General features: G+C 33.4%; 2 protein-coding genes and 1 pseudogene across 10 annotated transcripts; 1 reads left to right on the top strand and 2 right to left on the bottom strand.

Annotated features, from left to right (window-relative positions):
- Positions 1–868: 868 nt before the first annotated feature.
- On the bottom strand, positions 869–5,664 carry LOC100807409 (BEL1-like homeodomain protein 7). Of its 4 annotated transcripts, none has more exons than XM_006581123.4 (5): positions 5,443–5,664; positions 3,383–4,330; positions 2,360–2,712; positions 1,948–2,008; positions 869–1,814 (listed from the first exon to the last, which is right to left on the bottom strand). In XM_006581123.4, the coding sequence occupies exons 2-5, from the start codon at positions 4,232–4,234 to the stop codon at positions 1,167–1,169; spliced, it is 1,914 nt and encodes a 637-aa protein (XP_006581186.1). In that variant the 5' UTR covers positions 4,235–4,330; positions 5,443–5,664; the 3' UTR covers positions 869–1,166. The 4 variants fall into 4 exon arrangements, with proteins under 4 accessions (XP_006581186.1, XP_003527678.1, XP_014632703.1 ...); XM_003527630.5 differs by having other exon boundaries at positions 3,383–4,338; positions 5,443–5,642; XM_014777217.3 differs by having other exon boundaries at positions 3,383–4,425; positions 5,443–5,616.
- A 5,166-nt stretch (positions 5,665–10,830) lies between these two features.
- Positions 10,831–18,871, top strand: LOC100819709 (ribosomal RNA small subunit methyltransferase I-like). 6 transcript variants are annotated; one of them, XR_001388588.3, is made up of 11 exons: positions 10,831–11,068; positions 11,154–11,248; positions 11,325–11,421; positions 11,506–11,634; positions 11,834–11,942; positions 12,024–12,168; positions 12,597–12,639; positions 13,609–13,782; positions 14,357–14,482; positions 17,460–17,656; positions 18,495–18,864. XR_001388588.3 is itself a non-coding variant. In XM_006580994.4 (10 exons), the coding sequence occupies exons 1-9, from the start codon at positions 10,910–10,912 to the stop codon at positions 14,462–14,464; spliced, it is 1,059 nt and encodes a 352-aa protein (XP_006581057.1). In that variant the 5' UTR covers positions 10,831–10,909; the 3' UTR covers positions 14,465–14,482; positions 16,276–16,697. The 6 variants fall into 6 exon arrangements, 5 of the variants coding, with proteins under 5 accessions (XP_006581057.1, XP_014631667.1, XP_006581059.1 ...); XM_006580994.4 differs by lacking the exons at positions 17,460–17,656; positions 18,495–18,864 and adding an exon at positions 16,276–16,697; XM_014776181.3 differs by lacking the exons at positions 17,460–17,656; positions 18,495–18,864 and adding an exon at positions 16,258–16,697.
- Positions 16,740–23,081, bottom strand: part of LOC100806872 (cytokinin dehydrogenase 5-like) — a 6,947-nt pseudogene continuing 605 nt past the window's right edge.

The raw sequence follows: 23,081 nt of genomic DNA, 5'->3' as shown, positions 1-23,081 counted from the left end.
AAAATCTCTTTCTTCCCTCTCACCACAGGCAGGGAGGGGGGAGCCCTCCATAGGTGAAACTGTTCTGTTCATTGTATTGTTGTGATCTGCAAAAAGAGGAGAAAAAGTGGGCTATCTTTTGCACACTCCCAGTTCTAGGATTGTCAGTTTGTGAGCCTGTATAAATTATATCTAACTTTTTTCCCTGTTAGGTGTTGTGGGCATGCATAGGGATGTTGAAAGGACACTGATTATCACAATTTCTCAAACCATAGTGTTAAAAACTCAAAATTTAAATAAAAACCACCAAAGGGTGGCTAGCTATGTATTCATTTCATTCGTATTCATTCATTTTATTGTGCTCCTGAGCCTGCTGAGATTGTTTTTGAGGAGCCTATTGGTTCGTTTTTATGCTTTAGTAATGATTACGATCTTTGTTCCTTTGGACTTCTTCACTTGTCCCTTTCTCCCTCCGTAACCTTAGTCTGTAAAGGCCGCATACCTACATCAGGCACACACCCCCTACTTCCCTCATCTGATTTCTAAATTAATACCCTATTAATGCCACAAGTTTGTGCCACTTGCAAGCCCATAAATAAACCTCATGTGAAAGAATCCTGTTTCAATATCAGTTTTGTTTTAAAAGCAGCAAGGACATGGTTTAATAGTATTATTGAATCGCATTTGTACTGCTCCTTTGCCTCCGTGCAAAGTTATGAAGCATCATCATCATGATTCATCAATTACACAGACTAAGGTGCGCATATGGACCACACACACGACATGCCGTGAATTTACTAACAAGAATCAATACATTCACATCGTACTTGTTACCGTGTCTTCTTTTTTTTTTTTTTTCTTTTACAAGATTCCTTATTATTCAACATAATGCACGAGAAATTTTCTTTATTTATCCTTACAAAAATTGCCTGCACATACATACAACCAATCATCTGTAAAATATTACAAGCGAATATATCTACACATATCTACCTGTATATTTTGTACGGTTTTGTGATTTACATCACTTTTTTACGAACAATGGGCAACAAGAATGAGGAAGAAAAAAAGTAGCAAAATCAGCAGCAGCAGCAGCAGCACAGCATAGGCTTTTTTCTCTTTCAGCTTTGTTGAGGTACACCTCTCCAGAGATCCATTAAAATCATCAAATATTTTTTTGCTAGATTTCATACGACAAACTCATGCAGCAAATGGGGATTGCCAAACCTGTGTTGTTGCTTTCCTGAATCCGTGAAATGATAATCTAGCAAATCAGTCTCCGGGGAAGAGGCCAATGCTTGATTACGTCGTTTGCGTATGGCATCATCAGACATGGCAAACCCATCACTTTCACAGTTCCTCAACTCCAATGCAAGGGAAACGTGGCTACCCACAGTAAAGTTACCCAACTCTGATAAATCATATGTGGCATGAGTAGAACAACCCATTAGGCCTCCATCATTCTGGTTGGTTGAGATAGAATAAAAGTTGTTGTTGTTGTTCATGCCAAGCCTTTGTTGGTTTTGATCACCCTGCAATTTCCCAGTTCCAGAATCCATCACCACATTTTCTACATTGACCCCTCTATCCAGTTCTGCTTGAGGTTGGACTTGGACACTGTCAACAGTTACTAAATTGTCCTGTGTCTCTTCCCATTTATTATTGTTGTTAATGTTATCAGACTCTTGAACAAGATCATCTTTTTTACATTTGACCGTGTTGTTCTCAGATGAAAGGTTGCAGTTCATCTCGGAGTCTCCAAACTCCTCTTTGTACATTTCCTCAACCATTGGCTTCCAGAGACGCACCCTTGCATTGATGAACCAATTGGCCACCTGATATCACCATTGAATTCCTCAACAAATATTAACAATCATGATGGTACTGAACTGAAACTTAGCTTGTCAGTTTAATTAAACAGGAAACAAAATCTCAATAGCTCATAATTCTAGGTTTTTAACAATGTACCTGGTTTCTGGTCAAGCCTGTTTGCCTAGCCAGCATAATTTTCTCAGAATCCTTGGGGTAACTGGTGTCAATTATCAAATGTAAGTTGAGGTATTTAAATAAAATAAGAAAAAAAGGACTATGCAATCAAAGTGTCAAGATTTTCTTTTTTTAATATTCCAATAAATCATTTAATGTGAAAGTAGATCTAGCCTATTGATACTTTTCAAAAAGAACTGTTTTACACTGTAATTTAATTACCTGATAAGATTATAAATATTTATGATAATCACTTTAAAAGTTATATCCAAAGTGATTTATAATTGGATAATGGTATAAACCTAAGCTAAACTCTTAAAATAAACATACAAGATTAGTATAATGTTATTAGTAGCAAAAAACAAGTACAAGGTGAGGGTGACATGTGACATACGGATGAAGAAAATGTTCAAAGAGCCAAGCACGGAGTATTGAAACAGAGCTTTCAGGAAGACCCCTCTGAGGCCTCCAAGCTTGTCTCATTACACCAAGTTGCTGAAGTGCCTTTTGTTGTCTAAGTTGCTGATCCACATAGCGGAGACGGGGTATTCCTTCTTGCTCCCCAAGGCTTCTTTGGGTCACCTGAATTTGGCCACTGATGGCATCACGCAAACACCGAAAGTGGCGAGAAATTGTTCTTAAGGCAAGTGTGGTATATGGTTCTGCTGCTCCACAGCCAGCAACCATGTCAAAAGATGACACCACAATCTGCATCTGATGGCAGTACTGTCTGTATCTTTTATCTACCTATAACCAGTGGAAACAAATGAATATTTATGGTTTGAGCCATTGGCCTACACTATCATAAAAATTCATAATTTATAACTAACTGTCTTTTCAATAGTTAAGCACACCGTTCAAACGTTGGAGCAACAAATGAATTCTAGAGACAATTATAGATAAAACTGTAGAGCAATATTATGTTCACTTAATTAATCTTCTTTCACATAGTTTGAAATGGAAAATATTAAATGAAAACGTATAAACTTTGTGGCATCAACCATATAATAAATGGATTTACTGGTGGTGCACTTGTTCAATCTGGTGTGACAGCTAACATTTCGAAATCAGTTTACTGCGTTTACTGTTTTGGGCAATTGGAATCTCTGCAGACCGCACAGTATACACATAGGTACAGCAGAGCTCTTGCAAACAGTGTAAAAGTTCAGAGGTTTAGAAACTAGAAAACAAAACTACACGCATACTCTCATGTAGAAGAGTAAAAAAGTTGGGAATAACAATTTATGGTATCCAAAAAATTGCTTTATATAATAATAATCTTTTATGTTATCAACTGATAGTCTATCATTGATCATAACATCTACGAGGAAAAGGGGAAACAGATTACTAAGCCAATTATGTCAATGGAATGAAAAGAAACAATGCAATATAACAATAATAATAATATAGACTCTACCTCATCCAACATGGACAAAAGCTTTGTTTTCTTGTCCAACAAGTTCTGCCGCTCTGCGGATGATAGTTCACTAGAAGCATTAGCAGTGGAACCATTAGGGCCTGAAGACATTTGCATAGATTGACTGGTAGATTTTCCATCAGAATCTTTAGAGCCATCTAATCCAGTGTTCTCTTGTTTTTCCATTCCAGATTGCTTCAAAGCCTTTCGGACACTAACTATTTCATCAAGCAAATCTTGTGCCGCCTTCAGGTATTGAGAGTTCAAAATACTGTTTGAGTAACCTGGTAGATCAGAGGGGACTTCTTTAAGACACATTGAGGGGTCATGGGGGTTGTAAAAACACTCCTTTTTTACCATGTCAAGAAAGCCTCCAGAAGACACAGATGCCATGCATTCAGCACTTCTAAACTCCCTATGTAGGTTATTGCCCTCATCATTTTTGAGAGACATGGCTCCCTTTGGATTTGGATAATCATTCATTAGTGGTAAGAGACCAGTGTCGTGATATTGGTATTGAAATGGAGAGACGGATGCATTAGAAGGCATGAGTGTCCCAAGACTGAGAGATAGGCCCTGACAATTTACGTTTTGCTCACTATCTGCCATTCCCATTTGTGTCCTTGAAACAACGTGGGAATCCCCAGCAAAAGAGTTGCATGATGGATCACCATTTGCAGCATTGGAATGACCATTAATAGAGTGCATGGTCACTGTCTCACCCATTGCTGTGATAAACTTAACCTCGTTTTGTCCTCCACCTACAGTTTCACTGTAGTCATGAGGTAACAGAGAAGTCCCAGACATCATCTCCGCATAAGAACCTGAAGAAAAGGCTTGGTTGGGATACATTATTATAAAGCTTATTTCTTTCTGCTCTCTTCTTCACAATGGAATCAGCTGCACATCGCTTTTGTACTTCTGTTTGATGGTATTATAACAAATCCCCTGCTATTCTGCTTCGTTAGGTGAATAAGGTAAGAGCGAGGTTGAATCATCAAAAGCTCATAGAATTCAAAATTCAAAATTTTGTATAGCAGAAACTACACAGGATAACCAACCGAAACTTCAATCAATACATGCATACATTGTATAATGATCATAATCACAATACATGGCTATGCTTTGTTCGAGGATGAAAATATGCACGGCATAGTAATTCCAATAATCAATTTTGCTTAAAAACGTGGAAGGTGTAACTAATTGCTTGAAAACTCACATCCCAAACCGGACCAAACAGCTGGTAGAAGAACAAGATTGATTTTTGGTCTCAAAGTTCAAACCCCAACAAACTAACCCCCACCATTTCGGTTCTAACATGAACGTACTTCCAAACAAATGTAAAGCAATCCAGTATTATTCTGAAGTCGTTATTCTCACATGATCACTTTGACGAATATGGTACTCAGTTGTGACAGGTGTGCAAATTCTCATGGGATGGAAGAAGCAGATTTTTTTTTTTTTGACAAAATACACAAACAGAAGCAGATGTTTATGCGCATAAGTTTCAGTATGCTTGCTGGTTGCAACTTGCAACACGGACAAAATAGAGGGAGCATAAAGTGATGTGAATTTGACAAAAAAAAAAAAAAAAGACCACGAAAACGAAGCAACCATGAAACAAGAATCCCACAATTCCACTTGTCCAGAACACACCTCACAAAACATGGTTTCATTGGTGAAAAGACGAAAAGCGTGACTCAAAAGGGAAGCACCAATAAATCAAGAAAGAAAAAAACTCAATCAAGATGAAAAATCCGACCCGCATGAAGTACATCACTCATTGAATCTCACTTCTTAAATTGTAGACTTCTTCTCCAGTCAGTCACAGTAACTTAAACATTCTAATTTTCACTTTTCAGCTTTGCTTTTTAGTCATCAAATTCAAATCCCCCCCATCACTCTAGTGACCATCACAAGCATCATCTAATACCACAAACAACACTACATCATCATCATCACAATCTATTTTATTTTTTTGAAGAAGACAATCTTTCTACTATGTTGTAGACCTTTTATAAACACAAACTTAGAAAGAATGAAAGAGAGAAAAAAAATACCTGAAAGTGAGAGATAGATGCAGTAGCAGGGGACTAAAATTAAAAAAAAAAAAAGAGAGAAAAAAGTGTGGGTTTCAGAGCAGAAATTATAGACAACAATACATAAATTGAGGCTGAGTTTTGAGGTATCCCAGACAATCCCAAGAGATTATATTTCAAACAAAGACCGACCTCCTTATCATTGGAACGACGGCACCAACCAATAAAAATATATTATTATTATTATTAAATATTAAATGGGAGAACTTGTCTACTCGCCAACACCAACAACTTTATTTATTCATTTTCCTAAAAAGAAAAATTGATATTGGTAAAAAGCAATAAATAATTAGTAAATTTCAGCGTCAATCATTGTCGAGTTTCTCACGTGTGGCAAACGCCTCATGAAAATCGTGTGTGTGTATAGAAGATGGAAGGTGGTGGTTGTTTGCTTGGAAGGGTTCAAACCCTAACCACCAGTTGGTGGACCTGTAACTTGTAACCCTCCCTCCCTTAAACCCCCACTTAACGCTTAAATCATGTAATCTTTCTCTCTCTATCTTGGTGCAATGAACTCAACACACAAAACGTTGCACACGCAATATCTCAGAACAAACCCATCCAAATAATAATAATAATGTAAGAAAATCGAAAGAATATAAAGTTGGCTGGATTCGCTATTCGGGAGTAGGTGAAAGTGACAAATTCACGCGTCGACGTTTATGCTTCATGTCTTCTAATTGCAACTGCACCCCACGAATGATTACGTTCCTTTTATACGACCAACGCTTATGTTATATGCTCATTGCTGGCCCCATACATATAATATACTCATCATTTTTATTATTCATCCTATATATGCACTATTTCTGATTATTAATATTGCATACATTATACACGTATTAGTTAATTAGTATTCATTTTAATATGGGGCTATATAAAAGGTCAATATTTGGAAGAAATTAAATTAAACCAATGATGACAAGATGCTATCTATATATGTATGTTACGTATTCTCGAATAGCAAAAGACTTTTGAACTGAAAAATATAGCTTTATCGGCTTAATAGTCAAGCATCAAAAGCCAGTACATTAACCATTATTGTTCTTTTGACTCTATTACTATATATACATTCAAGATAAGAATATTTAATTTGTGAGAAACTTTCTTCTCTTTTGTTCTCGATCTCATCCCCCACGGGCATATCATCTGATATATATAAATGCTTTATTAATATTTTGTGCTCTTGAATTCCTATGGTTCATTGACTTTCGGGAGTCGAAGTTTATAAATTAAAGGAGGTATTTTCCCTCTTTCTTCTTTCCGATATACAGTGGAGTTAGGTTCCTCTTCTACTAGTTTTTAAGAATCCAATACCTTTCGAGCAGGAGGGAAATAAAGTACCAAGTTATTAGATTACATGTAAATCTGTTATCATTTTCAAGCAATAGAATATAAACTATATATATATATATATATATATGTGTGTATATGTGCATGTATAATATTATTAAGTATATATAGAGAGAGGTAATAATTTTCCTCGTTTTTTTTTCACATAACATTTCTTTTGGTTTTTCATGAAATGATCAGTACTCTCCATTGTTTTTTTTAATATATAAAAGTAGTTCTTAGTATTTCTGAAATTCAGTGACATTCTAATTTTGAAAAGCACTTGATGCAAGATTCATGTTTGGTGAATTTCAATACTCTCACTTATTTTTTTAATTTTTCTTCGATTCGTCGGCCTTTTTTATTTTATTTTAAACTAAGTCGTTATAACTTAGGTATTCATCCATTTAATATAAAGATTCAATATCGCTTTCATACATCTGCTTATGTTTACCGCCACTGTTATATATGTTATCTTCATTGGCACTTGACCTTTTTCTTGTCTTGTACCTAGAATAACAACCAGAGATAGCGATTTAAAACTGCATTTAATAGGGTGTAATAACTTACAACTCAAAAAGCACATATTCATTTAATTGTTTCAAAATCCTAGCTATAATTCCGATCTTAGACCCCGTATTCGTCATACCAAACAAAAATAATGAGTATTTACGTATAGATATATATTATTGTTAGCTTTAATTTGTTAAACGATCTATTCTATGGATGTGATGTTTATCCATGGCAGTGGCAAATCAAATGTCTTATGGGTTCCTTTGATTAAATGCGTAATTAGTAACCTACAACTACAATTAGCGGGGTTGATGAATAATGTTGGCCGCAAGTTGCAAGAAAAACCAGTAAGTTATGCATCAGTAGTACCTTTTTACCAAAATAGGCTCCATCTGGTGTGATCCAAGTCATTCTGGTCTCAGTGTTTTTAGGCCAAATTAACCAGTAAACTACAGTTTTTTATAAAATGCTAAATATTGATATATAGATCATCTTTGATCAAGCCTCAAATACATATATTTTTCTTAATTCACATGTAACTTCTATATAAAATAATATTGTTGGAGTAGGGTAAGCTCATCATGGACAGTTAATCTCTAAATATAATTGTATATTCCAGACCTGAAGATTATTATTAAGTTAATGATTTGGTCTAAGTCTGGAATTAATAATAAACTGATGGAACTCTTGCTGTAATTATTTGGCAACTGAGTTATTGCTCTAATTATTTAACTGATGGAATTTTTCAATAGTCTTGCAGTAATTCTAATGAAAAGCGCCTTAATAAATGGTTGGAGAATGGAGAAGTAGTGGGTGGGTTTTCCAAGTGGCAATCCTTCCTTTTTCCCTTAATTCCCATTGGTTAACAAAAAAATAAAATGGTTCAATTCAAATATGTTCTGGCAATTGTGGGGTGGGCATTGGATTCGGAGGGATTCCCATAATTCCCATTGGTTAACAAGTCAGATTAATTGTTAGGAAACAAAGGTGGGTACGAATCTCACTTATAGCTTTTCATGGCTTTCTTTGATCTCTCTTTCTCTCTCTCCCCAAATAACGAAATTTCATTGAATCAAATTAGAGGAAGACACTGTATCAGGTGGAATATCCTCAACCCAAATGGGCCTCAAAATTGAAAAGCAATTAATCTTTTCCAACGTGTCAGTCATGCTATTACTTTTGAATGAAATGCGTCAAAGTATGAGTGAAGAAATTTTATAATTTATAAATGGCAAAGACTCATACACTAAAAGCATGAAGTTTTAAGTTAAATGTGGTAGTATTCAATTCAGTAGCATGATTCACTTGATATGGTGTTAAGTAAGTTCGTACGATACTTAATTGTGTAATAAATTTGATTTGATTGTGCTGTTGTTTTATTTTAAATTATTTTGTAAAATAATTTTAAAGAACTATTTGACAAGTAAACAAAAATAATTTTTAAGAGTATTCAATTTAGTTGATTGAATAAGATATATGAATTATTATAAATTTCTTACCATCTTATCACATGTCTTGGATAAAAAAAATGTTTACCAATTTTTAAGAAAAAAGAATAAAGAAAGCTTGATTATCGTGTAGTTTGATGTATAATTATGAGATGAAACTTATATTTGAATTTGATAGGTATTTTGTGACCACAAATAACTCATTATGTATTTTTCTATTTAAGTCATCCTACTTATAACCTATATGTGACATCTTTGTTAATTTTTTTTTTACTAAAATATATTTTTCATCCTCCTATTTTCTTAAATTTGTGATTTTAGTTTCCATATTTTTGAATTGAGAAATTTCATCATTCACTTCTAAAAAATCAACAATTTTAGTCTCTCATTTTTTAATTGAGACATTTTGTTTTTCACTTTTAAAAAATTCACAATTTTAATCTTTGTAACCAATTTCAATATATATTCTATAAACGTTGATTGACATGTGTCTATTTATTATCAACATGATAGTTTTTTGAAAAATTATTTAACTGATAACAAGCTTAATTTATTTAAAAAGTAGATAATCAAATCTGAAATTGAATAAAAGGACTAATATTATATATTTTTAAAAAGTAAGGGACGAAATATCTCAAGTAAAAAATAAAAAAATTAAAATAGTGGATTTTTAAAAAATAAGAGATAAAATGTCTCAATTAAAAAATAAAAAATTAAATTTACGGATTTAAAAAAAATAAGAGAATGAAAATTATATTTTAACCTTAATTTTTTCTTCATTTTGTATGATCGATGCTAGATATTTAAACTCATAAACCCATATACTTCATCTTACTTGGACTTAAATGAAAATTTTGTTTGCAAAAGTCTTTCTCAAAAGTTTAAACTTATTTTTAATTAGAAATTGTCTTTTGTATGTCACCAATAAGCACACTCAAGACTAAATTAATAGCACGTTTAGATACCTTTTAAAAGTATGATAGTTATCTAAAAACCACAATTTCATTATGATTTTTCAAAATAACTACATGTTACTGCTGTAATCTCATTATTGATTGTGGTTTACTTAGTGTCACCCACATGTATATAAACAAGTTAGCACTTAAGGGAAAAAAGTAGAACGGTCTTTTACCATATTGCAAAGAAGATGTGTAAGATTGGAAGAAATTAATGACAAGGCAAATGTACTGGTGCTTGTATTACCTTGAACTAAAAGATAAGAAATTACGTGTAATAGGAGAAAGAGAAATTTAAAAATGACAAATCAAAAATATGAAAGATTGAACAGGTTTCAAGGATTTGGATGAATGCGTTAATTATACATATTGTTAAAAAGTTACACAAAAGATACCTTGCAAAGTAATTCATCAAAATTTGAATGTTTTTAAATACTAAAAGACCTGTGCTAAGTTGTAAAAAGTTTTAAAATAACACTAGATCTTGAAACCTTTTTTTAATTGAATTTTTTTAATAATATTGATTAAATATCATAAAATTTATTTATATTATTTAAAAGTCTTAATTAAATAATACGATACTCTTTATAATTTCAAACCAATACACTCATTAGAGCATGAACTTTTCATTCTTCACATTCTCTCAATTAAATATTCACAATATTTTTGTCTTATTTTTTTTTAATATACATTCATATGCTACTTCCACAACCACTTGAAAAAGAATCTTTCAATAATCTAAAATTATCCTCCTTTTATCTTTATCTGTCCATTTGTTTTTCCTAGTTGTTGATACCTTTTAATTTACTCCTTTTTTTTCTCTATCTATAAATTAAGTTTCAACAATAAAAAAGAACTTTATATATCAATTTAAATGGTTAATTATAAATTTAAAACATTTATTTATTATAGATTTTAGTTTTATAAAAATAAAAATTTATTTGTATAATACACATTTCTGAAATAATCGGGGTGGAATAAACTCAAATCTCAATAATTATGGATGATCTCTTCCTGTTTGTGTTGATGCTTATTATTATTATTATTATACTTTTTGTAAGAGTTTTTGGTCAAAGTTTGTCTAAGTATCCGCTGTTGGACTTGTTGCTGTGAAATCCATTGGGCCTAATTGGAAAGCAAAAGGATCAGTGTGCTGTGCGTTGCAGCGATAGAGGAAAAATGTTGATTCGACGATTGCCTTGGACGGCGATTTCTTTTGCCGCACCACTTCCCTTCTGTTTCGGCGCTACCAATGGACTTCCCATTCGCAAGCAACTTAACTCTTCTCTCTTCTCCTTCTTCTGCTCCAGCTCCGGCGTCAATCTCCCTCTACAACCTGTAATTTCATTTTCATGCTATGCCTAGGTTCAATTCATCATACTATTCCTTGCAACGCTCACCGAATTTGAATTTCCACTCGTAGGGTCACGAAACGGATACTCGTCACTCGCAGTCTCTGAAACCCGGTCTTTACCTCGTTGGAACGCCAATCGGAAATCTCGAAGATATCACACTGAGGTACGCAACATCTCCCTCTACATTTTCCTTATTTCAGTTTGACTTTATTACATTTGTTTGATGCACACACGCACAGGGCTATTCGCGTGCTGAACTCGGCTGACGTCATACTCTCAGAGGACACTAGGCACTCTGGGAAGTTGCTTCATCACTACAACATCAAAACACCCCTTGTAAGCCTCATCCAATCGCAATCGCAATCACAGCGTGTAATTCCAATTTGCCTATTCTAATGGTCTTTTGTAGCTCTTCTTCAGATGAGTTATCACAAGTTCAATGAATCGCATAGGGAACAGCTTGTGCTGAGGAGGTTGAAGCAGGGTGAGATTGTGGCTCTCATAAGTGATGCTGGAATGCCAGGTATAAGTGATCCTGGTACGGAGTTGGTAAGTGTGTTTTTGCTATGCAAATTAATTCTTGTCAACAAGGTTTTAATCAGCTGTTTCGTCTTATTTCTTGATATTGAGGGAAATTACGGATAAATGCGGCCACAATTTAAAACCGTTTTTTTGCAGCCTAAATCGTGTTTGTCTATATCTCTTTCTTGAGTGCGTGTTTGGTGATGTAGGGCAAATTTAAATGCAGGCCAAATTGTGTGTTAGTGAGAATATCCTGGTTGTTCCAATCCCTGGTCCCTGTGCTTTGGTGTCGGCTCTTTCTGCCTCGGGTTTACCTACTGACGAATTTACATTTGGTAATAAGCTGGCTAAACTGAATTTTGTACATTATGGTATTTTGGAGCCTAAGATGGGTGTTGTGACGTATAATTTTGTAGTTGGTTTTCTTCCTAAGCATTCGGGATCGAGAAGAAAAAGGCTCATGGTTTCAGCTGATCAAACAACAACACAAATATTTTACGTTCCTCCTCACAAGCTTTCTCAGTTCCTTGATGAGAGTTCTTCAATTTTTGGTGATGCAAGGTACTGAGAGCTAATCTAAACCCTGATGCTATATAATAATGCTTACATCCACGATAAAAGTATTATACACTTGTTGGCCTTTTCTTCTAATCACTTATCACTATAGTTTTTGTCTCCCCTCTCAAAATTTTCAGTTGGAGAATCCAATTTTTTTTGCGATATATTAATCATTGAGGTTCTGAACCATGATCTGTTTGTTTATTTTACCATTCAATGACAGCACGAACTTTGATGTCTTATGTATTAATGTTCTGCAAACAAGTTGCACTAGCAATAACTTCTGTGAGTTTTGTATTTTTTTATACTAGGGGAAGGGGGGGGGGGGGGGGGGTGTTCCTTTGGGCAAAATTTTAAAGGAGGATCTTAGAAGTGTGGCTCTGGGAATATTGACTCAGATCGGTTGACTCTTCAATTTGATGATATTGCAGGCAATGTGTTATTGCTCGGGAAATGACTAAGTTACATGAAGAGGTAAGTTTAGCATTTAACTTTCCATTTATCCATTAACTTTCCAGTTCATCCATAAATAAATCCAACCGGACTATCCAATTATAAAATATAAAAATTTATGGATTGGATAGATTAGGTCAATACTATTATTGGATGGTTAATGAACCATGCAACATATTTCTTAAATCACTGGATCAACAGGAACAACTTAATGGGTACCAACCTTGCTTCATCCTTAAACCTCTGGGTCAATGGGTCTGTAGTCTAGAGAGCCAACCTTGCTTCATCGGTTCATAACTTCAAACTCCATGAAACAAAATTAAAATAATATATTAAAGGGACAAACATAGGTTGTGAGAGCTATTGATCGAAGAGAAATGAGGAATTTTAGCAGAAAAATCCCATATCTAGAAAAGAAAGAGGAAGCTTTGATAGGAAGAGAACAATCTAGAAAAGAAAGAGAGGTAGGGGGAACTGTGAGAGGAATGAGAGTGATTAATCAAAGAGATATGATTATTTTGAACAAAGGGGCCCATTGGTATTTTTGACTCTTTACATTTCACTTAATTTGTAGTTATATGAACAAAGGGGCCCATTGGTATTTTTGACTCTTTATATGTCCACACCAATGGAATACATTAAATAAACTTATTTTTTCCATGCATGTGCAATAACTATTTTGCTTATGAAAAAATATATCTTTTATGTCCTGCTAAAAAAAGTAATTATTCATTAACTGCAGTTATTTTAGTATGCCTGAATTTGGGATTTGAAATTACTACTTTTATACCTAATGTTTGGTTTAACTTGAAAGAACGTTGCATTGAATCTTTAAGAGGGGCAATGTTAAGGAAGTGTGATTTTGTGTTTGTGGCTGAGTGTAGAAGGGGGCTTTATGAAACTTAATAGCAACCCATCAGTATGCTTTTGTTTTTGTAGAACTTTGTTGATATTTTGCTGAAGCAATATGCATTATTCTTGCTTCTGTAGTTTTGGCATGGTACTCTTGGTGAAGCCAAGGAAGTATTTTCTATTCGTCAAGTGAAGGGAGAACTTACCATATTGATCGAAGGGAAAGCAAATTCTAAAGTTGAACCTCCGTCAGACACTGAGCTTGAGAGTGAACTAAGAGAACTGATTGCTGGTGGCGAGAGTCTTTCCACGGTAATAGCTTCCTTATATCTGTATGCATTCAATTTTAGTTCAATAGAAGCTTGATATATGGTTGTCCATGATTTAAATAAGTCAAGCTAATGAAAATGGTTGTGGATTTGGACATATGTGGTTCAGTGTGGCTCTGCAAAGGTGATCATTAATTTCTCAAGCTTTAGACGTTAAAAGAAATAGGGAATGAGAAAAAAAGATAGTATCCATATTATGGACAAATATTCATTTTAAACTGAAGATCGTCACCACTTCTTTTCCCTTTTATTTGTTCATGTTGCCCACTGATTTTGGTGAAAAAGATCCTGCTCAGCTCAGCTAAGGAAACTTTTTCATCTTCATTCTTAATGCATTTCACAATTCACATTATGTAAATCTCATGTTCTGTTTTACGATCTTAGAATTAAATTTTAATCACCCTGAAAATTAGCTTAAAATCATCTAATTTACCTCAGTTGATTTACTCACTTTGAATATTGAGTCAGTTCATTTTTTTCCCTTCTTTCATTTCAGCATTCATTTATTATGTAATTCCGATGCAATTGTTTAAGTTCAACTGCTGGTGTGTATTTAGGCTGTCAAATTGGTTACCAGCCGGACATCAGTGAGTAGAAAAACTATATATTCACTTGCATTAAGAAAGTTTGGGAAGCAACTTGAAGTGGATGATGATTCAAATTAGTGCAGATTATTTCTGCAGGTAAGTTTGATATTTCCTTGCTGGTGTTTCATTGATTACCATTTTTTGGTCGAGTTATTGTCCTCTTAAAGCGTAAAATCGTTCCGAGAAAGACGAGGTTTAGTTGTCTCTGTGCTGAAACTCTCAACCTGGATGGTGATGTGCTTTCTCCTAGAGAGGAATGAAATGATTTACCCTTGGGAGCACTATTACCCATCATATTAAGAACGGTTGGGCTGGTATACTGAGTGTTCACATTGTATCCTTCGCTCCCCCAGGGTTCGGGTCTTCAGGACATAACAAAATTCATTGTAAATGTCTACTCTGGCCAGGACAGCGGGCTGCTGTTGGATTGGATCGTCCTGGCTAGGAGTGTTCAAAATAACCTGTTATATAAATTTTTTAACCATAACCATTATTAACCGATTATTATATAACCGGTATATTTATAAATGGTTATAAAAATTAACCCTATATAACAAGTGGTTATTATAACCACCAATCCACAACCATTTAACTGGTTATTAGAGAGGACTCCTGGCCGGGAAATTGAATGGCAAACCTGAATTCTGTATTTGCTTTAGTATCTGGGAATAACCAATATATTCCGGATTCATTTAACTTATTTTACATATTCCATCCTTAATCTACGGAAGAAAATCCTCTTCAATTTGAAAAAATTGGATGAAATTTTAGCTATTATTTAATTTTAATGTTTATCGATGGGTAAAGTATTGTTTGAATTTTTCGTCCCATTTTAGTTTTTTTAAAACTTTAATTGTTCATCCAGTATGTTAATTTTGTTGGTGAATCCAGTATGGTTATCCAACATTTTAACATGTACCACCGTTTTTTTAAACTGTTGTTTTCAACTCTGTCTATCATGCAAGTGGATTCACTAACAGAGTTAACATACTTAATAAATAGTAACACGGTAAAATTTTAAAGGAGCTCATGAGATGAAAATTTTAGGAGGTACCAATTTCATATTTCACTTATTTTAGAGAGAAAAAAACATACTTTATTTTTACCCTTTAATATTAGTATATAAAAGATTGAAAACATGCATCCAATGGTAATGCTTGAAGCATAAAAGGATCACATTCCCTTTGTATAGTAAGCTTCATGCTCTAACTAACGGCCTCTTTTTTAGCTCCGTGCCCATGAATTTCTAGTGGGGAGACACCTTGAAGAAAAATGCCAATAGATTAAAAGCCATTAAATACATAAAGCCTGCTTTTGCAGCACCATTACGTAGTAGAGGTCGAATGGATCTTGCCAGTGCTGCATTTTAGTGCTGCCTTTTGGTACATTTTAATTTCGGATTAATTAATTTTTTAATCTCTTAATTTCGGGTCGAATGAATCTTGCCACTGCTGCCTTTTGAGATGATAACCAAATTTTTAAAAAATTTAGAGACTAAAATCTTTGTTAATTCTTTTAATTCCTTAACTTCCAGAATCTAGAAGATATTCCCAACTTAGAATACATAATGTATTGGATTTATGTTATCATCTCTTTCATCACTATCTGTAATACATGTGCTGTGTTACTCATTTGTATCATTATTATTTTAAAAGTGATACTGATTTGTATTAATATTATTTTAAAAGTGATACTAAAGAGAATTTGTAATTAATTCATTATTCACAATGTAAAAACTTTTATATTAAAAATATATGTCTATTATACTCTTGTTAAGATTATTGATAAATACTGAGGATTGTGTTTTATAAGGAGTCACTAATGAAATGCCTCCATTTGAAATGTTTAATGCATTACTTTCCTTGACATAGAGACGTGAAATGTACTAGGAATTTGAACGGATAATAAAAGCTGAAAGATATATATTGAAAAGAGTGGAAATGGCAAAGATTGAAACTGGAGACAGCTGCGTGTTAATGGACGAGACAGCCAAACTGGGCGGGCGGTCTGGATCTCGGGCGCTGCACAGGGACATATCATAGGCACATGCAAATTGCCCTTTTTCTCCCCCAAAGCGGGCCCCACCACTTATTATATTCATTGGGCCTAATCCTTATTGGGTTCCTTACTTAATTATAACAATAACCCAACTCCATCAACAACTCAACCACTCTTGATCCTTCACTAATGTAGTACAACTACATGTCCACACCGTTTGAAAAAACCCTTGTAATTCTTTTTTTCTTTTTGCTATGATCCTCCTTGTAATTTACTCCTAATTACAATAATACAACACTTGTTTATTTTGTAAGCCCTAGACTTGCTACTCAACTTGAACCCATCATCACTTCCCTTATTTATCTATTTTGCATGTTTGCTCTACTTTCTACATATTACATATCATCCTTGTTGGGAGTGAGGGAGGGATGAAATTGAAAAATTTGTTGCCCTGTGCCTAAGATTCGGCGGGGATCGAATTGCATCTTCCTGGCATTGAATTGGGTCCACTTATCACCAAAGTGGTCCATCCACTCCTGCTGCGTAGTGTAATGGGGTAGGTACTGTTTCACCTTGATCTCTGAATCATGGCAGAATCTCAGAATCTGACGGTTCTGATTAGTTAGGTACTCCAATGTCTCAGTATCCAATGCTGATCTTAGAAATGCCACCAGGTAAAACACATCCTCTTCTGGTGTCACCACTGAGCTTCGATGGTCCCACCTACACATTACCATCACCCAAAATCATCTTTTGGAAGGATTCATTTGCTTACTACTTAACAATCCTTTGACTTGTCACTTAGAAACCAATGCAATACACACAGAATTCATTTAATTTGCTATCTTATTCTGTATGCGCAATATATACGTGCTTTGGCAAGTATAACAAACATGCATGTTTTATTTTTATTTTGTGAAGTCATCATTATCATTAATTTTGGTATTTTTAAAATGAAAAACTGAAAATAAAATAAACATAAAGAAGGGCAATTATTATGATTTTTATTTGTGCATATTGACCTGGACGTTGATGATATGGTTGGATGCACATACGGCGGTGTCTATGGAACTAGGTTTGTATAGAAGGTGAGGACACTACCATTCGAGGAGTGGGTCCCTATAGAAGATCTTCTGACAACAGAATCTCCCTAGTTGGATGATCATGGCCATCCATTTTGTTTGCTTCCAGTCAAGAAAAAATAAACGTGGCACTTCCTAGCTGGCTTTGATGCAGATTTTCATCTGCTATGTTGGCTACAATACAACCCTCGTGTGTCTTCCATCTCTTTCTACTACATACACCTCACTCTGCTTCTTGTTCTTTTCATATTTTATATTTTTACTTAATTGGATTAAGCATTCTTAGTTTAAGTTATATATAGCTAATATTTTATTAAGATGTAAATTTTAATTTTAAAAAAGAAATTAATTCTTTTTTTTTTCTGTGTTTAAACATGCATGTAGACAAATTTATCAAAATCTTCTTTAATTCTAAACAAGTGTCACCTAGTTAAGTTCACGAATTATTGAGTTGAGGACCTGGATTAGTACACACAATGAAAGTAGAAACAAACAGATTCTGCCATTTATTATTAGGGATTCATATAAACGTACAGATTCTGTTTATTCCCTAATCCATTAATTCCGACAATAGTACTATCTGTCAATCAATCGTGGATAGTCTTCACACATTATCATCTAGTTCCATAATTATTGGGAATATTTTCGTTGTAGAAAATATATACTTATGTTGCACAATTTTTCTCTTTCAACATTATCACAAAACTTCATCCTCTATTTCATTATTCCTTTCAACTTTTTCTTTCTTTTCTTTTCTTCTTTATATATATATATACCTTAATTAAAAATTGGATCGAAAAGAGAGATAAACATAGACCTAAACACTGACACTCGATAAGAGGCTGTTAGTAACAGACATGTCGTTTATACATGAGGAGATCTATGCATGCCTGCAAACATGCAGTGGTTTTATTCTACATATATATGACTAGGACATGAATGAATATGATAAGTGAAACACTATACTGTATAGCAAATGGATGCATGTGGAAATATATATTTATAAACTTACTTGTTTTTGTTCATAGGGTATATGAGGATAGGCCCACTTGTCTTATTTCCAAGAATGCCCTTGAACACACCCTTGTCGAAGTCCTCTATCCTTGATTTTGGAACAAAAAGGTTGAGCCATGGATGAGGTACATCCCATAAACCCTTGGATTTAAGCTTCAGCTCTGCCTTATGTACACGATCCAGAAAATCCACGTAAGGCAAGTCCGTTGTGAAAACCGATGTTGGTATAAAATTTAACTTTTTCAATAGAGCTTGTATTTCCTGCATAACATAAAAAGCGTACAAAGTAGAAATCTAAGAAAATGTCTCTATCGTCGTTGTAAATGCAATGTTGAACAATCAAAACAACAAACAAATTAATGTTTTACATTAACTTTTGATCCATTTAGTTTGAGACTATGAAGCATTTTAGTTTCTTAAGTTGTTTTAATCTATTATGTCTTTTTATTTTCAAAATAAATCAGCTTTAATCCTTTTGCTTCTTTTTTTATTATAAAAATATCAAAATTTTAATTTTTATCCTAAATTTTGGGAATTTATAATGGATTAAAGATGTAAAATAATTTAAAACGTTTATAAATAAAAAAATGTAGTCAAATTTTAATAAAATCTGAAGAACTTCATAAGCTGTACATGTAAAATTATTTTGTTTGAAATTTGATGTTTCGGTTTGTATGTTTTGAATAAAAAGCATTTAAATAATATAATTTGATTCAATTTATAAATATTTTAAACAGAAAATGTGAACTTAAAGGTTTTGACGTTTTGTAACAAATATGAATAGAAGGACAAACTTTGTTTAATTTTAAAATCATAAGTACAATAAAAAAAATTAAAAGATTAAAATCTCTTGTACTTAGATCTAATAGATCAAAATACAAACAAATCTTTATTTAAATATATTTATAAAAAGTGAAGTATATATAAAGACACATCTATATATAAATTAAAAACACTCTAGTAACATCTATTATAATTTTTTATGTTTATTTTTCCATAACATGGTATTACTTACTTTATCTATATTTATCTCTTTTAATTTCCTCTCTAGGTCTTAAAGACTACTATCATTTGGTGTTGATCGATTATATGTATTGATTATTTTGCCAAACTAAATAGTACGTTATACATGAAAAGGAAAGGTGGCAGTGCCAGCTAAGGTAGCCGCTGCTTTTGTTCGGATGATCAGTCCCATTATTCTAAGCAGTTATTTAGCTTTGACAGGAATTAATTAAGAGAAGTTAAGAACAAGTAAGAGAATATTCTGGTGGACTGCCGGCATTTTTAAACAGTGAAATTAACTATTGAAAAGGTTGCATTCAATCTTGCGATTGAATCGAGATGATAGATTACACAAAGATCTTCCACATGTTTTCTTTTGTATGTTTTATTGCATTCTGTTGTACAACTACAGACTGGTCAATGTTTGGGCACAGAGAATAATCGTATACGAGGACAGCGATGCAGGAAGAATCAAGGTTTAAATTCAATAAATTATGAAAAATAAACAAATTAAATAAAATATTTTGGTCATACAATTCAACAAGAAAAAATTATAAGAGAATTATTGTTATATATTTATTGCTACGCTGTCTAGAGGTAATCACTTGGCTTTTAGCCAATTACTTAAAAGATACCATTAACAAATGTTACATCAGATTTTCAACAATAAACAGACAGAGAGTGAATTATTAAAGTAAGCATGAATTTGTGAACCAAAAAAATCATGAGATTAATTGCATAATGATATGATAGTATTCGTAAGATTAATTGACATGTTTCTTCCGTTTTAAAATAATTAATTTTTTAACATTTTATGTGATTAATAAAAATTAAATATTTTTAGCTTAAGCAAATAACTTCATTTAATTATATTGCATTCACACTTTATTAATACTGCCTCATTCTACTTAATAAAAATTATGAAAGACAAAAATACAGGTTTTTTTACAACAAAAATACGAGTATTCATTTATTTAAAATTGATGATCATAGTTAAATACAATTGACTACTTTTCAAACGTGGCTGTTTCTTCCAAGGGTAGAACGATAAAGAGAGAAAAGACAGACGAACTAGTCTGACTCAAAACTAAACGTTCAAATTTAATGTGGTAAAACAACTGGTATTGAATAATGCTATTTTTCTTGTTAGTTTGTCTGTTAATTTGTTATCCATATGAATGTTATTTTTTAATTGATGTTCAAATCAACGGCATTAATTTTGTCCTTTTATGTTTGCCTGTTAATTTTATATTTTTCTTCCTATAAATCCTATAGAATCTCTGAGGCATAAATGTGTTGACCAAGAAGAAAAAGCCCGAGAAGACCTAATTATTTATTCAGACACATACTTATATTTCATGTCTTTCCAAGTGTTTAGAATTTAAACAACATCAATATATCAAGTATCATATTTGAGAAACATTAATAAAGTTAACTTAATATTTTATTTCTAACAAATAATTCATCTAGTGATAAATGAAAATGAAAAAAAAAATTATAAGTTCGAATTTTTTTTTCTAACAAATAATAAATATACGAAAATATTTTATTATGACAGCACACTAAGTGTATGAACAGTGAATAATATTATATTAAACAAGAGAAAATCTAAGTTGGGTTGGGTGTGTATATACGTACCTCATCAACAGAATCTGCGTTCCCTTGGTCGTAGTTTTTGGTAATCTCCAAGCAGTACAAAACACCTCCGTCAGCGTTGAGGGAAGTGATTTTAACAGGGTTACTAGCTGCAAAGAACGAAGACCTCCAATTGTTGATCAGCCCTTCATCAACTATCACGAAACCCTCCACATAGTCGAATCTCTCCCTTGCTGCTTTCCCATGCAGAGATATCAGATACTCCTGGTCCTTACAAAACCTTGCAAAATTTGAATACAGTACTCGTATCCACCGAACCTGCTCTTAAAATAATATAATATATGAACTGACCATCCGTGTAAAGAAATTTTATATATCATCCAATTATAAGTAAACATGTATGAGAAGTTTATGTCTCATTTTATAATATCATCCAATTATCCGTTAATCTTGATGTGTGATTAGTTGAAAATGTAATTTTTTTTATATTAATATACAGTGAAATAAAAATTAAACCCTAATAATATTAATTATGCGAGAATGTTCTATTGTTATAGCTCATGATCAGTTAGTTCCCTTAATCGATAGTATTATGAGTTAATTGGTTAACAGAAATGAATTAAAAGAGAGAAAATGTCCCTAGCCTGCAGGCAAGCGACACGCTAACGAGAATTCCAGCTTTATATTGTTAGGAGAGTACCCAAACCATCCCTTCGAAAACGACCCTTTTTAGGTTTTGTCGCGCTGATGTGAAGAAAAATTTCCAAGAAAAGAAATAATATTTACACTGAGTTGCTTTTAAAAAATAAAATAGGAATGAAGAGTATATGCATTAAGAAAACAGATAATATTATTCGTTTTCATAACCTATTTTTAATTATTACATGAAATATTAGCATATGTGCGAGGTCACGAGCTAGTACGAAAAAGAGAGAGGCAACGACTTGGGTACTGTATATGTGTGCGTAAGAAAAAGAGACAAAGATAAAGTACGTAGGAGACATACACATACTCTGTGAGGAGCTGGTTCGAGAGCAATTCTAGCCCTTGTGATGATTCCAAATTGTCCAAGACCACCAAGAACAGAATGGAATAACTCCGAGTTACGATCTTCTGAACATGTCACCAGCTCACCCTTTCCTGTTACATATTATCATACCAATAAGTTACGACAGTACGTACTAATTAATTAACCAAGCTAAAGACAAACCAGATTCATTTGTACTCTCAGCCCATGACAAACCAGAGGGACAGCGCTGTTTAATTACTCAAAAACTTTTCCTCTTGGGGAACAAGGACAACTATTTAGCACAAGCATCTTTTCTTCTTATAGTAAAACAAACAAATTTGGCAACAAATTTAAATTATTTAAAACTGTATATATACAAACATTAATTTTCAATAATATTAATCCATGGTAGCTTAAAATCAGTTATAACTTATAAGGCTTGAACTACTTTTTTCTCTTTGAAAATGTTAAATTTTAAGCATAGATGACTAAAAAAATTTGTATCTTAAGAATAAAGTCATACGTGAATAGAAATTAAAGTAATTAAATTACCTGTAACGACATCGAGCTCATAAACATTGGTGATCTGAGGACCGTGATTGAAGGTTTGTCCACTAATTCCAGCGTTGGATAGGGTTCCACCCACAGACAAATACAAGTAATCGGTCCAAGACATGGGAGCCAGCCCATACTCCAATGTTGCACTCAAAACATCTATCCACAACTTCCCACCCCACACATCCACATACATTCCTTTCTCACACACTCTGATAATATTACTATCACCATTGTGATCGTTGTTGTCACCACTATCACTTTTTCCCATTTCAATCACCACCCCTTTCTTCTCTTTTATAAGGGCTTGCCCGTTTATCGAATGTCCGTGCCCCCTGGCCGACACGGCGAACGGGGACTTGAACCCTGCCTTCACCACCCTAGCACGTCCTCGCCGTGGCAGGGTGCACCACCTCCGAAGGCTCCCCTCTACTCACCT

This window comes from Glycine max, chromosome 6 (genome assembly GCF_000004515.6).
Source record: "Glycine max cultivar Williams 82 chromosome 6, Glycine_max_v4.0, whole genome shotgun sequence".
NCBI lineage: Eukaryota > Viridiplantae > Streptophyta > Magnoliopsida > Fabales > Fabaceae > Glycine > Glycine max.
Note: the sequence above shows the minus strand (reverse complement) of the source record. Positions and strands in the feature narration are given on the sequence as shown.

Excerpts from the sequence above, each read along its gene's own strand:
- LOC100807409 (XM_006581123.4), bottom strand. The coding sequence starts at position 4,234 with ATGTATCCCAACCAAGCCTTTTCTTCAGGTTCTTATGCGGAGATGATG. Across the intron at positions 2,713-3,382 it reads TTTTGTCCATGTTGGATGAG|GTAGATAAAAGATACAGACA; the intron begins GTAGAGTCTATA and ends CACTGGTTATAG. Across the intron at positions 2,009-2,359 it reads TTTGAACATTTTCTTCATCC|TTACCCCAAGGATTCTGAGA; the intron begins GTATGTCACATG and ends AATTGACACCAG.
- LOC100819709 (NM_001255960.3), top strand. The coding sequence starts at position 10,910 with ATGTTGATTCGACGATTGCCTTGGACGGCGATTTCTTTTGCCGCACCA. Across the intron at positions 11,069-11,153 it reads TCAATCTCCCTCTACAACCT|GGTCACGAAACGGATACTCG; the intron begins GTAATTTCATTT and ends TTCCACTCGTAG. Across the intron at positions 11,943-12,023 it reads TACTGACGAATTTACATTTG|TTGGTTTTCTTCCTAAGCAT; the intron begins GTAATAAGCTGG and ends ATAATTTTGTAG.